Source organism: Lissotriton helveticus, chromosome 10, assembly GCF_964261635.1.
Source record: "Lissotriton helveticus chromosome 10, aLisHel1.1, whole genome shotgun sequence".
NCBI lineage: Eukaryota > Metazoa > Chordata > Amphibia > Caudata > Salamandridae > Lissotriton > Lissotriton helveticus.
The window spans coordinates 106,402,761-106,424,112 of record NC_136071.1 but is presented as its reverse complement, the minus strand read 5'-3'; the positions used below and the strand labels follow the sequence as shown (position 1 = coordinate 106,424,112).

Below are 21,352 nucleotides of genomic sequence, written 5' to 3'. Positions count from 1 at the left end.
TAACCTGCACTTCAGGGGTAAGGAGAAACCAGGGGGTTGCCTCCTTGAGGGGTTTACAGATAAAAGATCTCGGAACCATGGTTCAGAAATCTGATCCATTACTAACTTAACAATGATCAAACACCACCACAAATGTTGCAGTTCTTATTTTTAACATTACAGGGGTGTCTGAAGTCAGCACCCTCTATACTATCAAAGGTCCTGCAATGATCGATATCTAGGAGACCTATGGAGTACCAGACTGCAAACCTTCGCACAATTGCTATAGCTTCTGTCGTTCAGCGATCTGTAACCTTTTATTCTACCCGCTGGATCCCCAAGATGTTCCACGTCCAACATGGCTCCCTAATGTGCATAGTTCTGCTGTCCAATCACCATGGCACTATGTCACAATCATTCCACTCCCATCACCTCTTGGTGAACACTGCTTCGCAGTAATCTGTATCCCAAGGGGGAGGAAGCACTGACCCTTCACTCTAGCTCGCCCAGCCCAGTCGCACATTGCTAGACATCTCCACCCCCAGTTTTCTGACCCTGAACAGACATTTCTTCCCACCCTTCTTATTTAATAATCCACCGTTCCAAACCCTTAACTCATCTTCTCCTTACAGCACTCAACAACACCTTCTTCTGATGGATTGTTAACCTAACATGACTACATTTTACATTGCACTTGTGCGTCACCTCAAAGTCAACGGTTTTCATAGTACTGAACAGAGAGGCCACGCTTCACCATACACCAGCATTTACCTACCAGCGAGTATTCCAGCAGTCTTGTTTGTTTTCCGAATACTTGGCATCTCATTTCCCAGATCATATCCGCTCCTAACCCTTCCAGTTCTGCTCAGGGCCCGCCCCTTCTTACACGCTCATCTTCTCATGGGACAGCAGCGGCTTCTCAGTCGTTCCTGCACCAATCTAGTCTCACCTGCTTTAATACATCTCTGTCTTTTCCCCCCGATAAAGTTGTGGCCATCAATCTACTGATTTGCCTCTCCTCATACTCTCCCCCACTGCGCTAACTCCCCTAACTACGCCACTGTGGGCGGTTGGCCAGCACGCCCATGACCCATCTCCTCCATACTCCACCAAGAAACATGAGCACGCTCCCCCTTCACATCAACAAACCACCTGGAGTCACACACAGGTAGGTAACGCTGCCATCCAAGCTACCTAGGGTAGCCTCAAACTAAGCCCCCCACACAAGTCAAACATATGGACAAGGGAATCAGAGCATCACACTGACAAGCACCGCAGCATGAAGGTACCCTTTAAAGTGAGCCTACGTGTAAAGCGTACTGAACATGTTTATACTACTAACACAGCACTAATACAATAGTTGCACTATGACGCTACACACTGCTGCCAAAACAGGGAAAAAGTGACAAGATCAGCATAACAGTCTGGAAAGAAGAACAGATGAGTTTTATAATAACCCTCAATTAGTTAATGTAGGCTATATGCAGATGAAGACCTATTTTTCCCCAAAATATACATTTTTCTTTTGAGACATTAATGGCAACCTTTGATTCTATTGCGAAGGATTCTGGCCTCAGCATAAATATTGACCCAAGGCATTTTATAATGTTAATAATAGATTTCTGCCTTCTGAAACTGAACTGAAGCAATTAGTTTTTCATAACCCCTGGCAATCAAGATCTTTTTTATGTAGTTATTTTTATTGTATGTGGTTTTAAATAGGGCAGACTGGTCCCAAGGGCATTAAAGTGCTTTACATGAAAAAAAAGATTAAGTTTCACATTTATTTTGGCACAGACAGGGAGATTAAGTGATTTGACTAGAATCACAGGATATGTTCAGCCATGGCTGGGATTTAGACGTGGGTCCCTCCATTCAAGGTCGGCAGCTCTAGCTTTTAGGGCATATCTCCAGTTTAGTTGTAAGAAATATAGAAATGTGATTATTAGACTACACATAAGGGGGCTATCTAGTGTATGGTAAAATGAGATAATATTTAGAAAAGGTATGCATGTAAAACATCATGGGCACAAGCAGCCTCTCTTGTTTCACTCTTGTATCTCTGTATTTATGTATATGCAAGTGATACCAGTAAGGGGAGATGGGACTGCCCATGCCTACTACTCCTCCACGACAAGTGATTCTCCGAATCTCTTTGGAGGACTCCTCTTCTCCACCCCATAACCTCTAAAACAGTCCTACACTGTGTAGGGAAAAAGTGAACAGTGGAAAAACTAGAACACAACTACAATACCATATTCCAAAAAGCAAGGAAAAATGAAACCAGCAGCAGAAGACACAAGAAAAGGTTAACAAGAAATGAAATGTTGATATGAAATATTAAGGGTCGGCTAGATGCGGACATGCTCTCTGAAAGAACAACAAATTATTAAGTGGCTGTAACTAAGGAGAGAGGCCCTCCTTGCAACCTACAAGGGCCGCGGCCTTCCTCCTTTTCCAGAATCCCCATTAATCAGACAATAAGTCACTTACAGAGGTCTTCATTATGTGGACAATTATTTTTACACTCCTTCTACATCAGCAGAGATCAGTTACACAATAAACCATTGCCAGGATTGCTAATGCCATCAATATGGGCTCACTATTAGTACCCTTTTCACCAGTAAACTACTTAGTTCGCTCTTTTCACTTCAAGGTACGTTCAACACAAGTGTAGTTGTTTTGAGTACTCACCAAGCCTTTCGTAACTACCATCGAAATGGCCTCTAAATCAAGTTCATATGACAACATTGGAGAAACACTTCATAATTTCCATAGTAAAATTCTTAAGTGCTAAAAGTACTTAATTCCTGGTCATTCCTTGATTCCTGGGTTTCGCCAGATAGTTACTGATGGCGGAGCATCTTTCTGGGATGAGTTACAGGGAGGCGACACTGACAGAGATATTTCTGGGTCATAATCCAGACTGACCAACCATTTGCCTTCAGATACAGGCAGTTCTAGGCCTTAAACATGTTACCCACAGTGATCAATACATAGTACGCGAGGCTCCATATTATATGTAGGCATGTTCCCGCTTCTGTTGGGGGATAACACGCTATAAGCGAGATACTGTATTTAGAATGCGATATCTGCTCTACCCTTGTCACCCACAGTACACCCATTTTCCTGGGAACCCTACATCTTCGGAGGTTTGTTAGACTTACTAAAATAGTCATAGTCAGAGGCACTTGTATAGCGCACAGATCACCAAAAGGTCTAAAGGCGCTAAAAGGTGGATTTATATAATTAATAAGGGACACTTCCTGGCTTTAGACGTAAGATCATCAACACAGAGGTCGATAGACCTTCGGTTAGACGGAGGGATAAAACACTAAAAACAAATACTTTTGTTGAGCCGAGATATCTACCACTTAGCGTACACTACATTTTCCAGCATCTCTGCACTTCGGGTCTTTCCCCTTCCTTGGCAATGGTGTATCTGGTACACAATCATGCTGAAACGCGCACAGATTTCACTCATGCCGGGAATGATTAGGCAGAAGGAAGTGACACAATAATAATACGGGGAGTGTGGATTTACGGATAACACATCATCATGATGAGTAGATTACATTATTTTTGAGTCTACTTGGATATATGTGTGTGAGTGTATTTGAGTCCTCACCACTGGCCATTAGTTGACCTATCTGCACAGTGACGCATAGTCAGTAGAATATCTGAGGTGGTTTGTTCTATATTGGTGATTAGAACATTCGGTTAGCTATGATCAGTAGCCCGGCACCAGCTAGTTGCTTGGTTGATCAATATTATAATTCTGTTTGTACACCTATATGCCGCAATGTCCATCCCATTGCTATCCCATAGGCAGTACTATATACAGAGTAAATTCCAGGTAATGCCATTTGTGGGCACGTGGCTACTTTATCTAAGAAGTGGCACATATATAAGCATGAATTGCGCAGACACACAAGAAGTTTTCATGCAATGTTGCATGTAAAAAGGAGTGCAACTCAATTTTTTAATTGACATTTGCAAGTATCTCACCCTGATGGGAGATGCCAGAATGACAACTATATGGTTAAATTATAAATGATTAATGTGTTTGGCCTGTTCCACACCCTTCTCAAACAAAGTGAATGCAGGACTCAACGTTGTAAGCGTCAGCAAGTGATCGAAGATGGTCAAGTACCTTTTTACCTATTTATATTTGTTACCAAGAAGGTTCACATTTGTACAGATTTCAATCGGCTATTTAGGTCCTGAAGAAAGCCCAACTGCACTTCCGGGAGAGCACACAACCCTCAACCCATAGTTCCCTCTTACACACCATTGTAAGAGCTCCCCAGCATTGGCAGGGTTGTAGCCCACGCCTTCAGGCATGATGAAGCATGCCACCTGGTCAGTGGGAGAGGGCTTTCGTCCTTAATAGGAAACACACTATCAATTCACATTTATCAATTTTCAGTTTGAGTCGTTTATATCTCCAAATGGATCTTTTTTGTCTTGTGTCTACTTTGGGGAGGATCCCTGTGATTTACTCCTTTTGGTTGATCAAAGATATTTCTGTACAGAGTGTTGATATGAGAGATCAGGAGGATGTAAAGAAGGCAAGGAATCATTCATCCCTTATTTTAGAGCAGGATCAGTCTTCACACATTACTCACTTCCAGAAGCCTAGAGATTCTAACACACAGAAGCAGAGATCAGTCACTGGACACACCTTAGTCATGATAACATTCACAAGAAGAGCTGAATTAATGGCCAGAGCTTTGTTATGACAAAATTTAATAGAAGAGATGGACAATTGGCCATAGCTCTGTCAGGACAATATCTACGTTCACTTACCGGCCTGAGCTTCGGGGTAACGATATCCAGAAGAAGGCACAGGGCCTCGAGAACCAGAGACTGAGGACCCACGTGGCTTCGTATCGATGGATGGATCTCAGTGATCATGGACGTCAGGGTGTTCTTGACTTGATTCAGCTTCGACAGCGCCTATTTCAACAGTGAGCAAACCTGTTAGTAAACATTGAGCTTTACAAACACCCAGGTGTTAGAGCCCCCCTGGAAAATATTTAATTTGCCTCCAGGAACAAATGTGGTTCTTGCAATATCCCTCTTTACCGACAAATTTATGAAATGTTTCACAAATCCACACAAAGCTCTCCCCTGGATACACTTACATGAGTTCCAAAATGTGTAACCATGCCTCTGATCATTCCAGCATAGTTTTCTGATAGATTTCCAACTCTTAGTGCTAGAGGCTTGCCGCTCTCCGTCAAGACATTTCACCACTAATCTATACTCCATGATAACTCACCACAATATCCCCCTTCTCTACATATCAAATGCTTCCCTTTGACAAACTTTGAAAAGGCCACTACTTGGCCCATAACGTCAATGGTGTCTTTCTTATAGTGACCATTTTCCTTCAGGCATCGGTGAGTGGGGCGGTGAACAAAGTGATTGTACAGCAGATTTGTACCTGGGCACACAATGATGGATAGGGAAGTATGGGAACGTGGTGATAAGCTACATTAGAGCAGTGAAATATCTGCTTTACACCAATCTGCTGATGTAAAAACTACTCCACCATAAAAGTAACAAATGTCTGTGATATATAACGAGGTAGATGGCTACATTTCACCACCAGATACTCCAAGAGACTAATCTGGAAGGACAGGTAGGGGATATTCCTAATAAAATAGGGAACATATGGTTTACTGTGGTGAATACAAAGGCAGGAGGGTTGGACAAGAGACAATGGTACACACATAGGAAAAAAGAAAATATTGCAAGCACTAATTCTGAAACAAGATTAACCAGTAAATGACAAAACGAAAGATCAGCCCTCCAAGTATAACTCAGAGTACTTTATTTAGCACATCTAAACAATAAGTGTGGGGATCTGGGAGACACAAGATATTACAGCATACTAAAAAGCACCCACACGTCTTCCTCCGCACAGTCACTGACTAAACCTTCAACAAGGCCAGTGGCAGGGTGCGAACAAATGATCCCACCACAGCCACTCACATAAGGCCCTCCACGGTTATGCTCTCCCATCAAGGCATGCACACCTTTTCCACTCTCCATTATACCGTTCTCAACTCACCTCATAATTACTGTTGGGATATGCTATCCTAGGAACATTGGAGGCTGCAAATAGCAGGTGGAAGGCCACTGGGAGAAAAGGCAGGTATCTCATGAGCTGGAAATTTTGCCCATGCATTATGGTCACATTCAGTATGTCGGTGAACTCCAGCCAGTCCGTGGCAAGGCACACTGTGCCGAAGCTAGCATCTTTCACTTTCATGTTCAAGAAATTGTCATAAAGGCCCTGGAAAAACAAAATGAAGTTATACCGGACATGCAAAAATGTCAAATATGAAAAAAGTTACCTTTAACTACAGTTCACCATCTTTGGCATATTTCATAGATTGATATGCTTTGATCCTTCCAAGCGGTCAAGCTTCAGTTCCGCAGTGAGCCCACATCACACTACACCTTAGGAAACTCCACTGGCTCCCGATACCCAAGGCTGCACAATGCGGTCTCCTCACCCACACCTATAATGCAATGCAAGACACAACACTGTCCCTGCCTATCTGAAAAGCCGCATTCACTACTACCAACCTTCCAGGCACCTCTGCTTGGCTGGTCTCTCACTAGCACACACCTCACGCATACATAAAAGCTGAGCAGAGCCAGTTTACCTGACCCTTAAAGCCTGGAATGACTACCCACAACACATCATAGCCACCTTCTCTCACTTTCGAAAGACGCTAAAGACCAGGCTTTTTGAGTAAAGCGCATGGCTGGCCTCACACACCTGCTACAGAGAGCCTGGATACCTTTACACGTGATTAGTGCACTATGAAAATACCCATAAAATATGTAAAAAATGTTGTTATAGTGAGGAGGAGAAAACCACACTCAATAAATAACCCCTATTTGAGCCTTATTGGGACTTGATATGCAAAACCCTTGACCGTAAGCTGTATCATCAGTTTAGGGTGGGTACCTTGCCGACCAACTCCTTTTCTGCAAAGTGGGTGAATAATTCAAATAATAAATGCCCTTTATGTCCGGACCAGGTCGAAAATATCGGCCATTTGTTTTTTGCATGCCCAGCATACAGTTTGCCCAGACAAAAATGGTTGAAAACCTATCTGTAAAACCTTAAAGTGTGGGGGGCATTGTACAGCCCTGTTGAAATTACGAGACTTACGTATTGAAAAATCTGTGATCTGTGTCGCTAAATTTTTGGGGTGGGTGTGGCTGATTCGTGCAAAGAAACTGTTACCCCATTTAACTTAACCTAATTTAATGTCTGTATATTGTATGAAAGTAAAATTTTTATATTTTTGGGGTTCCATAGTAAAATGTTGTAACTGTTGAAAATTGTTTTTATCTCTGCTGTCTTTTATGAATTTTATTCGAAATAAAGACAAAATGAACTGAACTGAATAACCCCTATTTTTTATGTGAACCAAAAAAGTCACTAAATTAAACTGCACTTTAACCTCTGGTAGCTTGGCACTAAAGACTTAGAGGCATTGTGTAAATTATTTATACAGTACACAAACCGTAATAAAGGGAAAACACACGCAAGAAAATCCCAAAACAATTTTGAAAAATACGGTCAATTTTAATAAATAAATTGAGACCAAAACAACAAAAATCCAATCAGTGGAACCAGAATTTTGTATTTCAAAGTGGAGTTAAGTATAGCACCTAAAAGCACAAAGCTGTCATAGGTAGTGCTATACTGGGGGAAAGTCACAATGTCAGGTCGAGGTTAATCCAGCTGAAATACATGCCTTCTCAAAGTCTGGCAAGAAGAGCCCAGTTTGTGTGGAGGAGGCCGTGTGGAGGAGGCGGAGCGTTTGGGATGGTCCTTGCTGTAGAGTGAAGAGCAGCCTGTCATCACTGTAGCGAAGAGTCGGTTGGGCGTCACAGTCAGTCATTGCTGGACCTTAATAAAGGTGGTCCCCGCAGGCTGTCTGCGGAACTCGGTTGCCCGTTGGTGTAACGTGAAAAGTCGGGTTCACCGGAGCTTCACATTGGCAGTCGTCGCGGGTGGCAGGATCTCAGAGCTAATGGGCCCGGTCACGAAGATCCCATGAACTTCATAATTTCTACTTTTCTTGAAGAGGAGTGCACTCTGATACCATCCAAGGGACCAGGAACTGGGGAGACACCTCTTGGGGATCAGGGACTCACTCTAGCAAAGACCAGCAGATCCAGTTGAAGCAGGTCAGCTGGGCAGTTGCAGGGAGGGCTTTGAAGTTTGTTGCATCCCTGTAGCTCAGAACAGGAAGTCAGTCAGCTGACCCCTAACAGTCACTCAGGTTAACCTGGGGTGAAGGGAGCAGATCCTGGCTTCCTTCTGACATATCAAGACAGGCCTCAAGCAGCAGGGCAGTCTTCTGGGGAACAAGGCAGGCCTCAAGCAGCAGGTGAGTCCTCTGGGGAACAAGGCAGGCCTCAAGTAGCAGGGCAGTCCCCTAGGTAACAAGGCAGGCCTCAAGCAGCAGGGCAGTCCCCTAGGGAACAAGGCAGGCCTCAAGTAGCAGGGCAGTCCCCTAGGGAACAGGGCAGGCAGACCTTCTGTAATGTCCAGGAGTGTACTGATGAGTGGCTCAGGAGGGCCAAAATGTATACCTTGTGCCAGCTCTTTAAGCTTCATCGGATGTTGCTAGAATGAAAACCCGTTCAGCTACAGAACTGGGATGTTGAAAAAAAAAAGCTCAGAGTTTCAAGACTCATTTAGATGAATATCTAATGGGGCTTTGGAATAAATGTGAGGTTAGTTAGAAAAATGACTGCCAGCCTGAAACGTCAGAAACAGCTCCGTAATTGTGACAGTTTTAATATCAATCAAACTGTCGACTGATGTCCTGGCCAGCAGCAGAGCAGTTTTCCAAGATAATGTCCACTCTATACTCATCTGTTCCCCTGATCTCCTCCCTTATGTCACCCTCTGACTGTCCTGATCTTAGCGCTGGGATGCTTACGGGTTACTACGCGCTTTACAAAACCCTAATAATAATATGCATTAGTCCAGAGGCGCTTACATAATTTAGTGAAGGACCCGGTTAAGCTCCTACTTGGATTGGTGGGTGGGGGGGGGGCAGCACTGATAGAAAAGCTCTAAAAAACTCTTTAACAAACTGCCTAATGATTCTGCACAATTCCCCTGTATATCTTTCTGATCACCCCCGGGATGAAGGTAAGGGGTGGAAAAGCTGACGTAAGGTCTTGATCCTGGAAAAAAGCTGCCTGGTTGCGAAGTACTTAAGGCAGCAAAAAACAAGGTGATGGATGTAATGCTTGAAATAATATCAGCCACTGGCAATTGCCCGGGGCCACACCCCAATCTATCAAATTTATTTTTGGTTGGAAAATCCTGGCACTGAGAAGAGATCTAGTGCCTGCTGTACCCATTTACGGAATACCATGTCTGCAAGTTCTGTGTGAAACTCCACATATGACTGAACTGGACTGTTAAGCAGGGAGTATTTGCCCATGTTTGTAGGTCTTCCTGATATATTCTGCAGTTAGTGAAATATTGTGGTTTGTCACCCATTCTTCCAAGGTTGTTGTGCCTCCTCTAATAATGGTTACCACCTTGTTCCTTAATGCTTGTTCTTATCATCTGTGCTTGCATGTTCAGACGAGCACAGCAGTATTGGCCCATTCCAGAAGGAACAATGGAAGTCCACTTCTGCCTGCGTTCAGCTCCAGTTCGTTGATATGGAAATGCTTCTTTACCCCAGACCAGTGTCCTTTTGCTTCCAATTCCTGCAGATGAGAGCTCCATCCTTTCAGATAGCATCTGTTATAACTATGAACTGATTTGGATATAGCTGAAAAGGCAAACCTGCCTCTGTTGGATTTTATTTTCCACCATGCCAATGCTCATTTCATACCTGTAGTGGCCTCTATACAATCTTCGAAGGATCCAGGTATCTAGAGTCATTGCATATCTATCTCTTCTTGGAAAGGGTGCCTTTTTCAATCTGCATTCCAGAATCGGGATGAATCGTGAAGTCTTCATGACCAGTAGTGAATTGCAGGACCATATTGAGACATTTAGCCCGTGAACAGTGCCTGATGGTTTGCTGTTTCAGAATCCTTTCCTACGAAAGACAGACTTTCCCCACTTTTGTATCTAGAATGGTCCTAGGAAACTGGATGTGACTGGAGGGCTCCAAGTGCCATTAAGCTACATTAAGAGATAATCCCAGAGGTTGCAACAGTTGCAAATACGTCTATACGTCGCAGTTGATGATTTGATCATGTTAAATGTTTTGCTCTTGACCAATCAGGCGCATGGGTTGAGTAATACTTGGATGTTTTTTGTCTCCTCAAGATAGTCATTAGAAGAGCATTACATTTTGTCACTATAGCTAGTGCTGCATTGAGACCAAATTGTAGAACTCAGTACGGATAGAGGCTCAAAGCTATTTCGAATCACAGGTATTTTCAATGTTTCAGATGAATGGGCAGGTACAATATGTGACTTAAAATCCAATTAAGTCCATGTTACTATTGCAATGGTTTTAATGTTTTATTTTAATGTGTAATGGTTTTAATGAACTAGGCACTTTATTAGCGAACCTGAACGATTCTTCATGTTGGAGCATCTAAAATACTTCCAGAAGGCCATCATTCTGAAGGATTGCCTGCTCAAGTAATTATTGAGCTGTCTTGGATCCAACTTGGCGCACCTTCTGATTTCTTACATACCAGAAAATAACTAGAGTAAAGCGAGATGTTCCTGGAATTTAAGTTTGCAATCCCAAGCCCCTTATGCAAGAATAGAAATGACTTCTGCTTTTAACAAAGATAGATGTTGATGGCCAATATTTTCAGGGGGACCGGATGGTAGCTTTTGAACAAATTCGCAGGTTTGGGCATAGTTAACAACACTAACCTTTGTGTTGTAATGTCTTCCCTTTTCAGATACAAAGTTAGAAATCCTTCCCCTGTCTAGATTTGTGAAGGACGAGGTGGCAAACAAAGCTACCAGGGTCTGCAGCTTCCCAGTTCCAGTTCGGTGTAACCTGCTGCCTAAATAATCCAGTGCCTTTCTTGCGGACTGTTGCTTGAAGTATTACAAAAAGAGCAATTGATGGACAGAATGCTGATCTATGTCAAACATTCACCCCAATACAAAGATCCGGACCTAAGTCAATTTTTTCACTCCCCATGCCATTCCAGTTTGGACCCAGCCATATGCAAATCAGTCTTGACCCTGCTCCGCATGGAAACAGTTTAGCCTGAACTGCCAAGACAGGGTCAGGTTGGACTGTTCCCATGGGGAGCAGGGTCAAGACTGATTTGCATAGGGCTGGGCCCAAACTGCGGTGGCATGGTGAGCAAAAGAACGAAGGATTTAACCATCTCTGAAGCCACGACAAAGGTATCATGATTCACATGTGTCCTCATCTTCTTAATCCTCCTCTTGATATTTTATGTGCAGCTGTACTAGTCTACTGGCAGAGCCAAAAGGTGAGACTCTCCTTTAGTGTCTAAGAGTTTCTTATGAGTGGAGGGCGAAACTGGAAGAAGCCACTGTGGCAGACTTTCTGGAAGCTTAAACATTGGTGCTATCGTTGTCGGCATGGTTGTCATTAATGGCAAAGTGATAGATGTTGTCGTTGGTGGCTCCTTTGTGGGAGGAGTCATTCGTAGTACTAATGTGCAAGAGGAGAAGTTGCTTTTCCTAGCCTGTCAGTCTTCTGTGCAGACGTTTTAGAAGTTCTCCTTAAATTAATAAGCTCTCCTCAAGTCGGAGGGTAAAATAGAGGAGAGGAGGTGAGAAGAGGGAGGGTTATGGGAGGGGAGAAGAGAAGAGGGAAGGGTATGGGGAGGGGAAGAGAGAAGAGGGAAGGGTATGGGGAGAGGGGGAGAGAAGGGGGAAGGGAGGGGGTGGGGAGGGGAGGAGATGATGCAGCAAATCTCCACACTAGGAAGAGACAACAGTAAAACTGCTCCACCTGTTCCTTCACCAGTGACGGAGACTGCTGTGTCTCCACCAGAGTGATCACGAACATAAGAACATCCGAGGAGTATATGGATCACTAAGAGAATGCGAACAAGGAGTCGGAGCTATCATGTTTGGTGTCCTTTTTTTTACGATTATTCATTGGTGATTGCAAACATTCCCTTACGTGAAAGGAGAACAATGGAGAGCTAATGCTAGAGAAAATGTGTCAGGATATATAGCCTGGCCCCTGGAGGTATTCATAAGGTGAGGAATCTGCTGGGAGAAGTGTCCATCAGAAAGCAATCACTGAAAACTGTAGGGTAGGGGGCTCTGTTGTTGAGCAGAAGCAGTAAAAGTGCAAGATGGCCGCCTGGTAGGAGCTCTGGTCCGGAGCTCCCATTGCTGGGGATCCCCTGTTGGGAATTATCCCTGACAGCACCCATCTTTGGCGAAGGAAAAGAGTAACTGGAAAACGAGTAACTGGTCTCACTCAAAAGTAACTGGAACGTCGATGAAATTTGCGTACCTGGAGCACTGGCGGCTGGGACCCTGCAACCCTCACCGGAACATCGGAGGAACACTGCGGTCGCTGAGGAGGCTGGTAGCGGCTAGTGAGCAGGAGGCTGTGGGCATCAGAGAGGCGCTGTTCGTTGGGGGCCCCGACACTGCCGTGACTGCCTGCCTGTTGACCACCGGTCACGGGGGTCACGTCTGGCACCGCCCGCAAGGCATCGGCTCCTCTCCGGTCTCCCCCGGCGGTGGGCTGGAGCCTGTCGGTACTGCCTGCCGGTGCTGTGGACGCTGCCGTGCAGCCCGTTGAAGTAACGCTGCAGGCGGGGGCCTCGACACCACCACGACACTCCCCCGACACTGCCGTGCACCCTTGGGTCGCCTGGAGCCTGTAGAACGGAGGTGCTGCGGGAGGTGCCGACGGTGGAGGCGGCGGACACTGCTGGGGCCACGGAGGTCTGGATCCCTCCGCTGGAGCGTCTACCCCCGGTCTATGCGACCCGCGCTTGGAGACATCGGAGCGAAGATCAGGAACCAAAACCGGGAAGTCGGTGGAGCGCCTGATGATGGCTCTGTAGAGGTGCTTCTGGTTCGGGGCATTGGCGCGCTGTTGGATCGGTGCCCTGAGGCGGGCGGGAGTCGGAGGGGCGTTGACGGACTACAGGAGCTTCTCCTGTCTGTGTCGAGTGCTGGGGGCGATCTGAGGAGGGGCGCCGCCGCCCGGGGAGCTGCCGGTGAGGAGCCCTGAGGCAGGCGGGATCAGTTTGGACGGCGGTCGACGGGAGCTTGCCCTTGCCGCACCGGGAGCTGGAGGTGACACCGCTCGGGGGGGGGGGATGCCTGGGTGAGCTCTGGGGCGGATGGAGATGCACAGGGGAATTGCAGGATGGGGAGATAGTCATCGGGAGGCACACTGCAGCATTCATCGAGGAGATGGTGAGTGCAGCCCTGAGGCTCTGACCATACACGAACATTGCCCAGCAACTTGCCAGAGATCGATGCATATGGCAGCTGTGTACACTGACTAGACCATCGTTGAATAACCTTGCTAGCAACACCGGCGCACTTGCTGAGCAGAGCTCACAAGGAAGGTATTTATTTACCCCACTCGCCTGTTCACATATTTGAAAAACCTTATTTGAAAAACCTCCTTTGTTCAAAATGGCCGGGGTCATAAAGCTGTAGTAATAAATCCCCTCCTATACCTCTGTTGCTCACGAGGCTCCTCAACCTAACTCCCCCACACAAGACCTCCATTGCAGAGATAAGACTCCCTCCCAGCAAGCCAGGATCTGGGCCTGCTCAAATAGAAATTGAAAGTGTACTTCCCTGTTCTCAAAGCACCACAACAGACAGAGGACTACCGTCTCCTTCTTCCCCTATTGGGCGGCCATTATAGACTGGTTCCTCTCTCTCTTTGGCGGCCATCATGGACTAGTCATTCCCACTATCTGGCCATTCCCTAAGACCTGGCCTTTTTAGATAGCGCACTTTACATAGCTCTGTATTCAAACCCTCATGTGATTAAGTGCCTGCCTATTTTTGCAGTACTATACCCTCTATTTGTATTTTGTACATTTTTACTTCCATTTACTGTGTGTATTTAAACACTCGTGTGATTAAGTGTCTGCCATTATTGCAGTATTATACCTCTACTTGTATGTGGTAAATTTTTTGTAACCTGCACACATCTCACTTTTCGTCACTGGTAATGTACCGAGCGCTACCTCAAATTTTTCTGGCGGATCACTAGTATCAATATTGCTTCATGCAGCTTTTTGGTGACACCGGTATTTTGTTTCAGTATATCATCAATATTATTCTTTTATTTGGGTACTGGGCATCTCTGTAAGCTGCACCTATTTCACTTTTATGCTGGATATGCACTGTTTGATACCACTTATATTTTGGTATATTTCTGTACATTGTGTAAGCTGTACCGTCTGCTATATATCTTTGTTCATTTGTGTACATTGTGTAAGTTGCACCAACTCTCACTGTTTATTTTTTGGTTTGCACAGATTGCTACCTCTATATTTTGGTAATTTTGTTACTCACTAGTGTCACTTGTGTACCACGTAACTTACTGTCTGTATTGTGCTTTGCACAGATTGTTACCTCTATATGTTGGCTATTTTTGTTACTCACTAATGTCACTTGTGTACCATGTAACTTACTGTCTGCTTTGTTCTTTGCACATGTGTATCACTATCGTCCAACCTCCCATACCCACCTTTACCGCCACACCGACCTATACCGCCATCCCAACATGGAGCCCATCGGCAAGCACACATATAAAATCAACTACCCATCCACACTCACCAAAAAAGCAGCTAAACGCTTTAAACACAACTTCCTGAGGTCCCACCCTGAAACCCCCTTTGTCGACACCTACTTCTCACCGGTCAATGGATCCCTGAACATCGATATCATCTTCCACACCACTCGCAGAGCTCAATGGAGAAAAACGTTCCTCACCTTACTCACTGTCTCCACCACCAGGAAATCCGCTCATGGCTTAACTCTCTCCATCACACCATCCCAACTCTTCCTAGGCAGAACCACCATTACTATCTACAATAACGGGACTGTCCTAATTCAATCCACAGACAGGAACCTGGAACTACTAGACAACCTGTTCCCCACTTTCAAAGAGAACCTCTCCAACCTTCGGACTTCCACTCACATCCCCTCCAGTAATATCACCCCGGACTTCACAGCCCCCACCGACAACCCTTCTAACCCAGCTCAGCACCAGAACGACATGCATCTCATCACTTCCCCCATCACACCAGTCACTCACCCACCTGCTGTAACCACCCCACACTCCTCAATCACAGACACAAACATCTCCCCCTCATACACCAGCCGCCCCCACACCTCCATCTCTGGGACCCCCACTCATAACACTCCCGCTCCTCCTCTCCCTCCTGACATCACAGACCCCACCCACAACCCCTCTAACCTAGTTCAGCACCAGAACGACACACATAGCGACAAATCCCACCCTCTGTCCCCCCCCTCTCTCAGCCCCCACTCCCACGCGCTAACTAACCATGCAGAGCACACCACATCTACTATCTTAACTCCCCCTCCCCACGACAGGACCATCTCCAACCCCATCTCCCTCCCCACTCTCAGCCCTCACTACCCTTCAGGCTCCCCCATCACCACCATCATACACTCCACTTCCACCCCGCTCTCTCCGCCTGCCACGAATTCCCTCCTCTACGCCACCAACTTCCTCCGTTCTTCATCCACTCCCATCGCCCCCTTACCCTCTCTCCTCCCTAACACCAACCCGTACGACGACATCACGGAGCCCTGCATGAACACCAACCCTCCCCCTCACTCGCACGATAAGCCCCAGGTCAGCCACTCACCCATGACTTCCACCCCCAGCACTAACACATATTCCACGCTGGAGAACATTATGTCCTCCCTCCTACAACTCAAAGAAGAAATTCACACCATCAAAGAAGACATGCACACCATCAAAGAGCTACTCACCACACCCCCTAGCCTCACCTCACTTACCACCACCCCCCCTCTCAACTTGCTCTCCTCGCGTCCTGACAACGCTCCTAAGCTACGTCCCTCACACAGGACCGCGATCCATGCCCACAATCGCAACAACCGCACCCGCCGCCCTCACTGGACCGCGATCCCTGCCCACAATAGCAACAACCGCCCCCGTCGCACATGCAACCCTCTTTCGGATCTCGACACTCTCTCCCTCCTCCGCTCCTACGACCCAGCTCCCCTAAACCACACGACCGCCTCGCACCTCCCCATTCCCACGATACACTCAAATCCCCGTAGACCCTCCACTCTAAACAACAGAATCTCCGTCCCGAATAACCTTAGAAAAGTCCCCCTCTCTCTAGTACCCTCTTCCTCCCCAGACACACCACGTCTCAAATGCACTCTCCTAAACTGCAGATCGGCTTCTAGACACTCCTCCGCCATCGCTGACCTCATACTAACATTGGACCTTGACCTAATCATCCTGACTGAAACCTGGCTAACCGAATCTTCTACACCTATAATGGACATTCTGGTTCCCCCCAACTACCTCATCATTAGGCTTGACAGGTCTGGCAAGATAGGGGGCGGAATCGCATGCATATACAGGAACAGCCTTTCTGTTCTGAAAGTCTCCGCGCCTTCCCTACCCTCTCCAACTTCCTACGAATACATCTGCCTCGATATCATCAGTGATGGCAAACCGATATGTTCTCTTCATGGCATTTACCACCCACCCAGAGACAACCTCATCTTCGCCCAACAAATCATGGACATGATTTCAACCAACGCCGGACGACAGCTCACCCAAATATACCTTGGTGACTTCAACCTCCATTGGAACGATCCCAATGATGCGGTGGTAAATAGTCTTAAAAGCTTCCTCAGCGCCCTCGACCTCACACAATTATGCAACAGCCCGACCCACGAGAAAGGCTCTATCCTCGACCTTATCATCGCCAAAGAGGACGCTACTCAACTTGAGTCTATCCAACCCTGTGACTGGTCAGACCATCATATTGTCACATTCCACATCAATGAAAAAGTCAAACTCAACTCGGTTCGACCCTCCAGACCTAAAGTCTGGAAAAGAGACCTGAAAAAAACTCAACCCATTCTCCATACCCCCGAACAGCCGAGACCTACTACTCCCGCCTACGGGCGCAACAGATGTCCAATCCCTGACTGACCACTATCTCAACGCCATGAACTCAATAATTAATGAGGCTGCTCCCATGCAGCTAAAAAGAGTCTCCGCTAAAATCTCCAATCCATGGTACGACGGGAGTCTCAATGAAGATAGACGAGCCATGCGAGTAAGAGCGCACCTGGAGGGCAGCTCCCTCTGCCCTGCACCTGAAAACTCTGAAGAAAAAGAGAAACGCCTACTTCAGGAAAATAAAGCGCTCAAAAGCAAACTTCTTCAGCCTCCAGCTCGATCAAGCAAAAAACCGCCCAAGAAAACTGTTTGAGTTAATCAGAACACAATCCAAGGAACAACCCCAACCTCTCAGTACCTTGCACGAAGCACCCGCCTGTGAAGACTTCGCCGCTTTCTTTACCCAAAAAACTGACAACATAAAGAATGATCTCCACACTGACGCAAGACTCCACACCACACTCAACTGCATAACACCCACCGAACCTAAAAACAATGCAACATGGTCAACCTTTGAAACCTACTCCGAAGAAGAAATAGGCAAACTGCTCATCACCTTGAAACCTTCCAATCACCTCACGGATCCCCTCCCTGCTAACGCTGTCAAAGATTTCACCCCAATGCTCCTTCCACTCTGGACTAAAATTATCAACAGCTCGCTCCAAGAAGGAACTATCCTTGACTCCCTCAAAGTTGGACAAGTCACACCTTTGCTAAAGAAACCTACTGCCGACCCATCCGACCTAAACAACTACCGACCCATTACCAATATTCCCACTCTCGCCAAATTATTGGAAAAATGCGCACAACTACAACTGACTAAACACATTGATCTGTTTGATCTCCTCAACCCTCATCAATCAGGCTTCCGAGCAGGACACAGCACTGAAACTGCTATGACTCACATAATTGACGACGCCCTGCAAATCCTAGATCAAGGTGATACCTGCCTCCTCATCCTTCTTGATCTCTCTTCAGCATTCGACACTGTTAAACATGAGAAGTTACTCGATCTTTTGAACACAAGAATGGGTCTTTCTGGGACTGTTCTCAAGTGGTTCACCTCCTTTTTACACAATAGGTCGCAGAAATTCAAGAGTAACAACCTGATGTCCTCTCCAATACCTGTTTCGTTAGGCGTCCCTATCACCAACTCTGTTCAACCTAGTTATGGAACCTTTCACCACCTTGCTACAAGCATCCAATGTACTTTTTCACATGTACGCAGATGACACCCAACTATATCTCAAAATACAATCCCCCAATGACATCTTACTCCTGAACTCAACGATCAGAAGCACCCAATCCTGGCTTGCTGATAATCATCTCAAACTCAATGCTCTGAAAACAGAATTCCTGCTGATCTCACCTCCCGCGAAGATCTCTACCACTCAAACCTGGCTTAAACAGTTAACTGCACTCAATGTCCAACCCACCATAGTGGATTCAGCGAAATCCCTAGGCATAACTCTCGACTCCAATCTCAACATGCAGCATCATATCAGCAAGGCTACTAAGGGAGCAAACTTCCAAATCAATACCCTGAGGAAACTTAAACCCTTCCTACCAGCCAAAGACTTCCAAACTGCAGTACAAGCACTAGTAATCCCGCGAATTGAATACGGCAGCACCGCCCTCTGCGGTCTCCCGTTAACCACTACTGCACCCCTAAGAGCTTCTCTAAACGCTGCAGCGAGACTCATCACTGGATCAAAAAAATACTCGCATATCTCCCCTGACTTGAAATCACTGGACTGGCTGCCTTTTGAAGCCAGAATACATCTGAAAATCGCCTGCATGACACACAAGGCTCTACACCTGAGCTCTCCCCGATACCTCACTCAGAAGCTGTCAATCTCTGGCGGCTCTAGAAACACTAGAGGCACAAACAATCTTCTGCTAAAACCTCGAAGATTCCGGAAGGAAAAAACTTATAAACGCTCTTTCTCAGGAATGGCACCCAGGATCTGGAACTCACTCCCTCTTGAAACCAGGCTCATCTCCTCCATCACACTTTTTAAGAAAGAAGTAAAAGCTATTTTTATGGCCAAATACACTTGACCTATTAGCGTGGATCTGTAAAGACTCTACACTGATCTGTTTTATTCTGTTCGAACTCTACGACTATGTATTTCACCTGTATTATTGACGTTACTGACTATCTATGCACACATTTATCTGTAATATTTATATTATTGATGTACCTGTATTACTTTGCTCCCTCACGTACCCACCCTTCCCACTTATTATGTTTAATTTCACTCTCTTGTCGGTATTCCCGGCTTTGTAAAGCGCTCTGATATCTGCAAAGATCTTGTTTGCGCTATATAAAACTTTCAAAATAAATAAATAAATAAGGAGCACAGTCTGGGATGGGCACATGAAGCTAGGGAAGAATTTAAACTTGGAATATTTCGAAATCCTCAATAAGTTGATATGTGTTCAGTAACCTGTGTAGCATCTACTACACATAGAGATCTTTCCAAGTATATACAGCAGAGTATTTCATTTATCTAACAATTACGATTAGTGCTCCCACAGCACAGATAGTATTTGAGTGATTTACGTGAAGAATAACCACTTAAAGGAAGTGGAGGCTGCATCACATGGTAGTAGATGCATTTCAAAACTGCATTTGAACTATCAGCAGAGTGAAAGGATACACATTTAAGACAGTACATTTGTTTGGCCCAGAAACACAAGAGATTAGTTCAAAAGATTTGGAAAAGGCGAGTTATAATGCATTTTTCCTGGTTCTTATATGAAGAGCCAGTGAGTTCCACGAGAGAGTTGTGGCACTACCTAACTTGTCTTCCTAGGTTAAGTCAGGTTTTGAATTATGTTGCTTTGAACTATAGAGTTTTTTGCGTCACAGTTTCCTTTGACCACTCGAAATGGGGACTACCTAAAATTAGGAAAGTGTTTGTATAGCCTTTAGAACTGGGATCTGTTATCAAAGCAGAAATTTGCTACAGACATTTATTGTACACTTCTGCCCTCTAGTGGTAAGAATCGGAATAGACTTAAAAGTTTAGCTAACAGCTCTATCAAATAGCACCAGTGTTAGTGATATGGCTAAATCTAGTCGCCTGCAGTCTGCCTCCGCGGTTGGGCAACATGAGAAGAGAGAAAATGCTGCACAGAAGATAAAGTTACTACAGAGCTGAAGGCATCAGAATGTACAGCAAGTGTCCACGGCGCCAGTCCTGGCACTTTTTCTATGCCCCATCGTGTCGCACACACAAGAACCAGGACAGCATCAACAGGAGTGACAAATACAGCACATGACATGTTTGCATACCGTGGAATCTTATTAATAACGACACTAACTCGCATAGAAGATTATGCATTCACCAGAAACGTTGTTACGGAAGATAAGCAGCTGATGGATAAATGTCTCGCAGATTCCTCACCTTATGAATGAGTCTCAAAACAGTATCCTTTGGCGGTGGGACTGAGTAGTGCTGATTATCCAAGGAATGAATGCAACATATCCTGGGAAAAGTAACTATTACTGCTTGCTGGGGTGTGGGCAGTAGAGTTTGCAAAAGTATACAAGGGGGAGCATGTGACCATCCGGCACTTGTGGGCTACCGGAACACCTCTGGTGAAAGCAGTAGAAGGCAGCCTGGCTCTAGTGGAGTGGGCACAAATGCCCTCTTGATGGGTCTTTCTTGGCCAAGACACAGCAGTTCTAGACACAATGGACGACTCATTGCACAACCGTGTGTTTGGCCACTGCCTTGACTTTCTGGGCTCCGTGGAAGTCCAAAAAAGGCTGGCCATTCACTCTAAACTGTTGGATGTGGTTGATGTAATACTGAACGCCTTGGGTGTAGGTCGATGCAGCCAGTCCTCCTAGTTGGAGGGAGGAGGGAAGAAAGATGGAACTGTGATAGACTGACTTTTGTAAAACGCAGATATCACTTTTGGAAGAAAGGCAAACAGGTGCAAAGAATCAGTTTATCTGGATAGAATATCCTGAATTGAGATCGAATGGAAGAGGTCTAAAATTCACAACCTTATGTGAAACCCTGTTTGGCGGGTCACAGGGTAGACAAGGGAAACGTGGGGTTGAGGTCGTTTGCCAATGATGTCTCTGGCCTGTCCAACTACTGCTCTGCAAACTGAGCCAAATACAATGCTTTCAGGACTTGGCTGTGAGGGTGGCGAGGGCGAACAGTCACAGGCTTCTCAAGGAGGAAATGTGCGGGGCT

General features: G+C 45.8%; 1 protein-coding gene across 1 annotated transcript in view; it reads right to left on the bottom strand.

Annotated features, from left to right (window-relative positions):
• Positions 1-21,352, bottom strand: part of CHTF18 (chromosome transmission fidelity factor 18) — a 428,817-nt gene that overhangs the window by 202,113 nt on the left and 205,352 nt on the right. Inside the window, exons 16-17 of the mRNA XM_078664893.1 lie at positions 6,059-6,283; positions 4,789-4,938 (exon numbers count right to left, since the gene is read on the bottom strand). Of these exons, the coding sequence (XP_078521019.1) occupies positions 4,789-4,938; positions 6,059-6,283 (375 nt within the window). The remainder of the gene's footprint in view (positions 1-4,788; positions 4,939-6,058; positions 6,284-21,352) is intronic.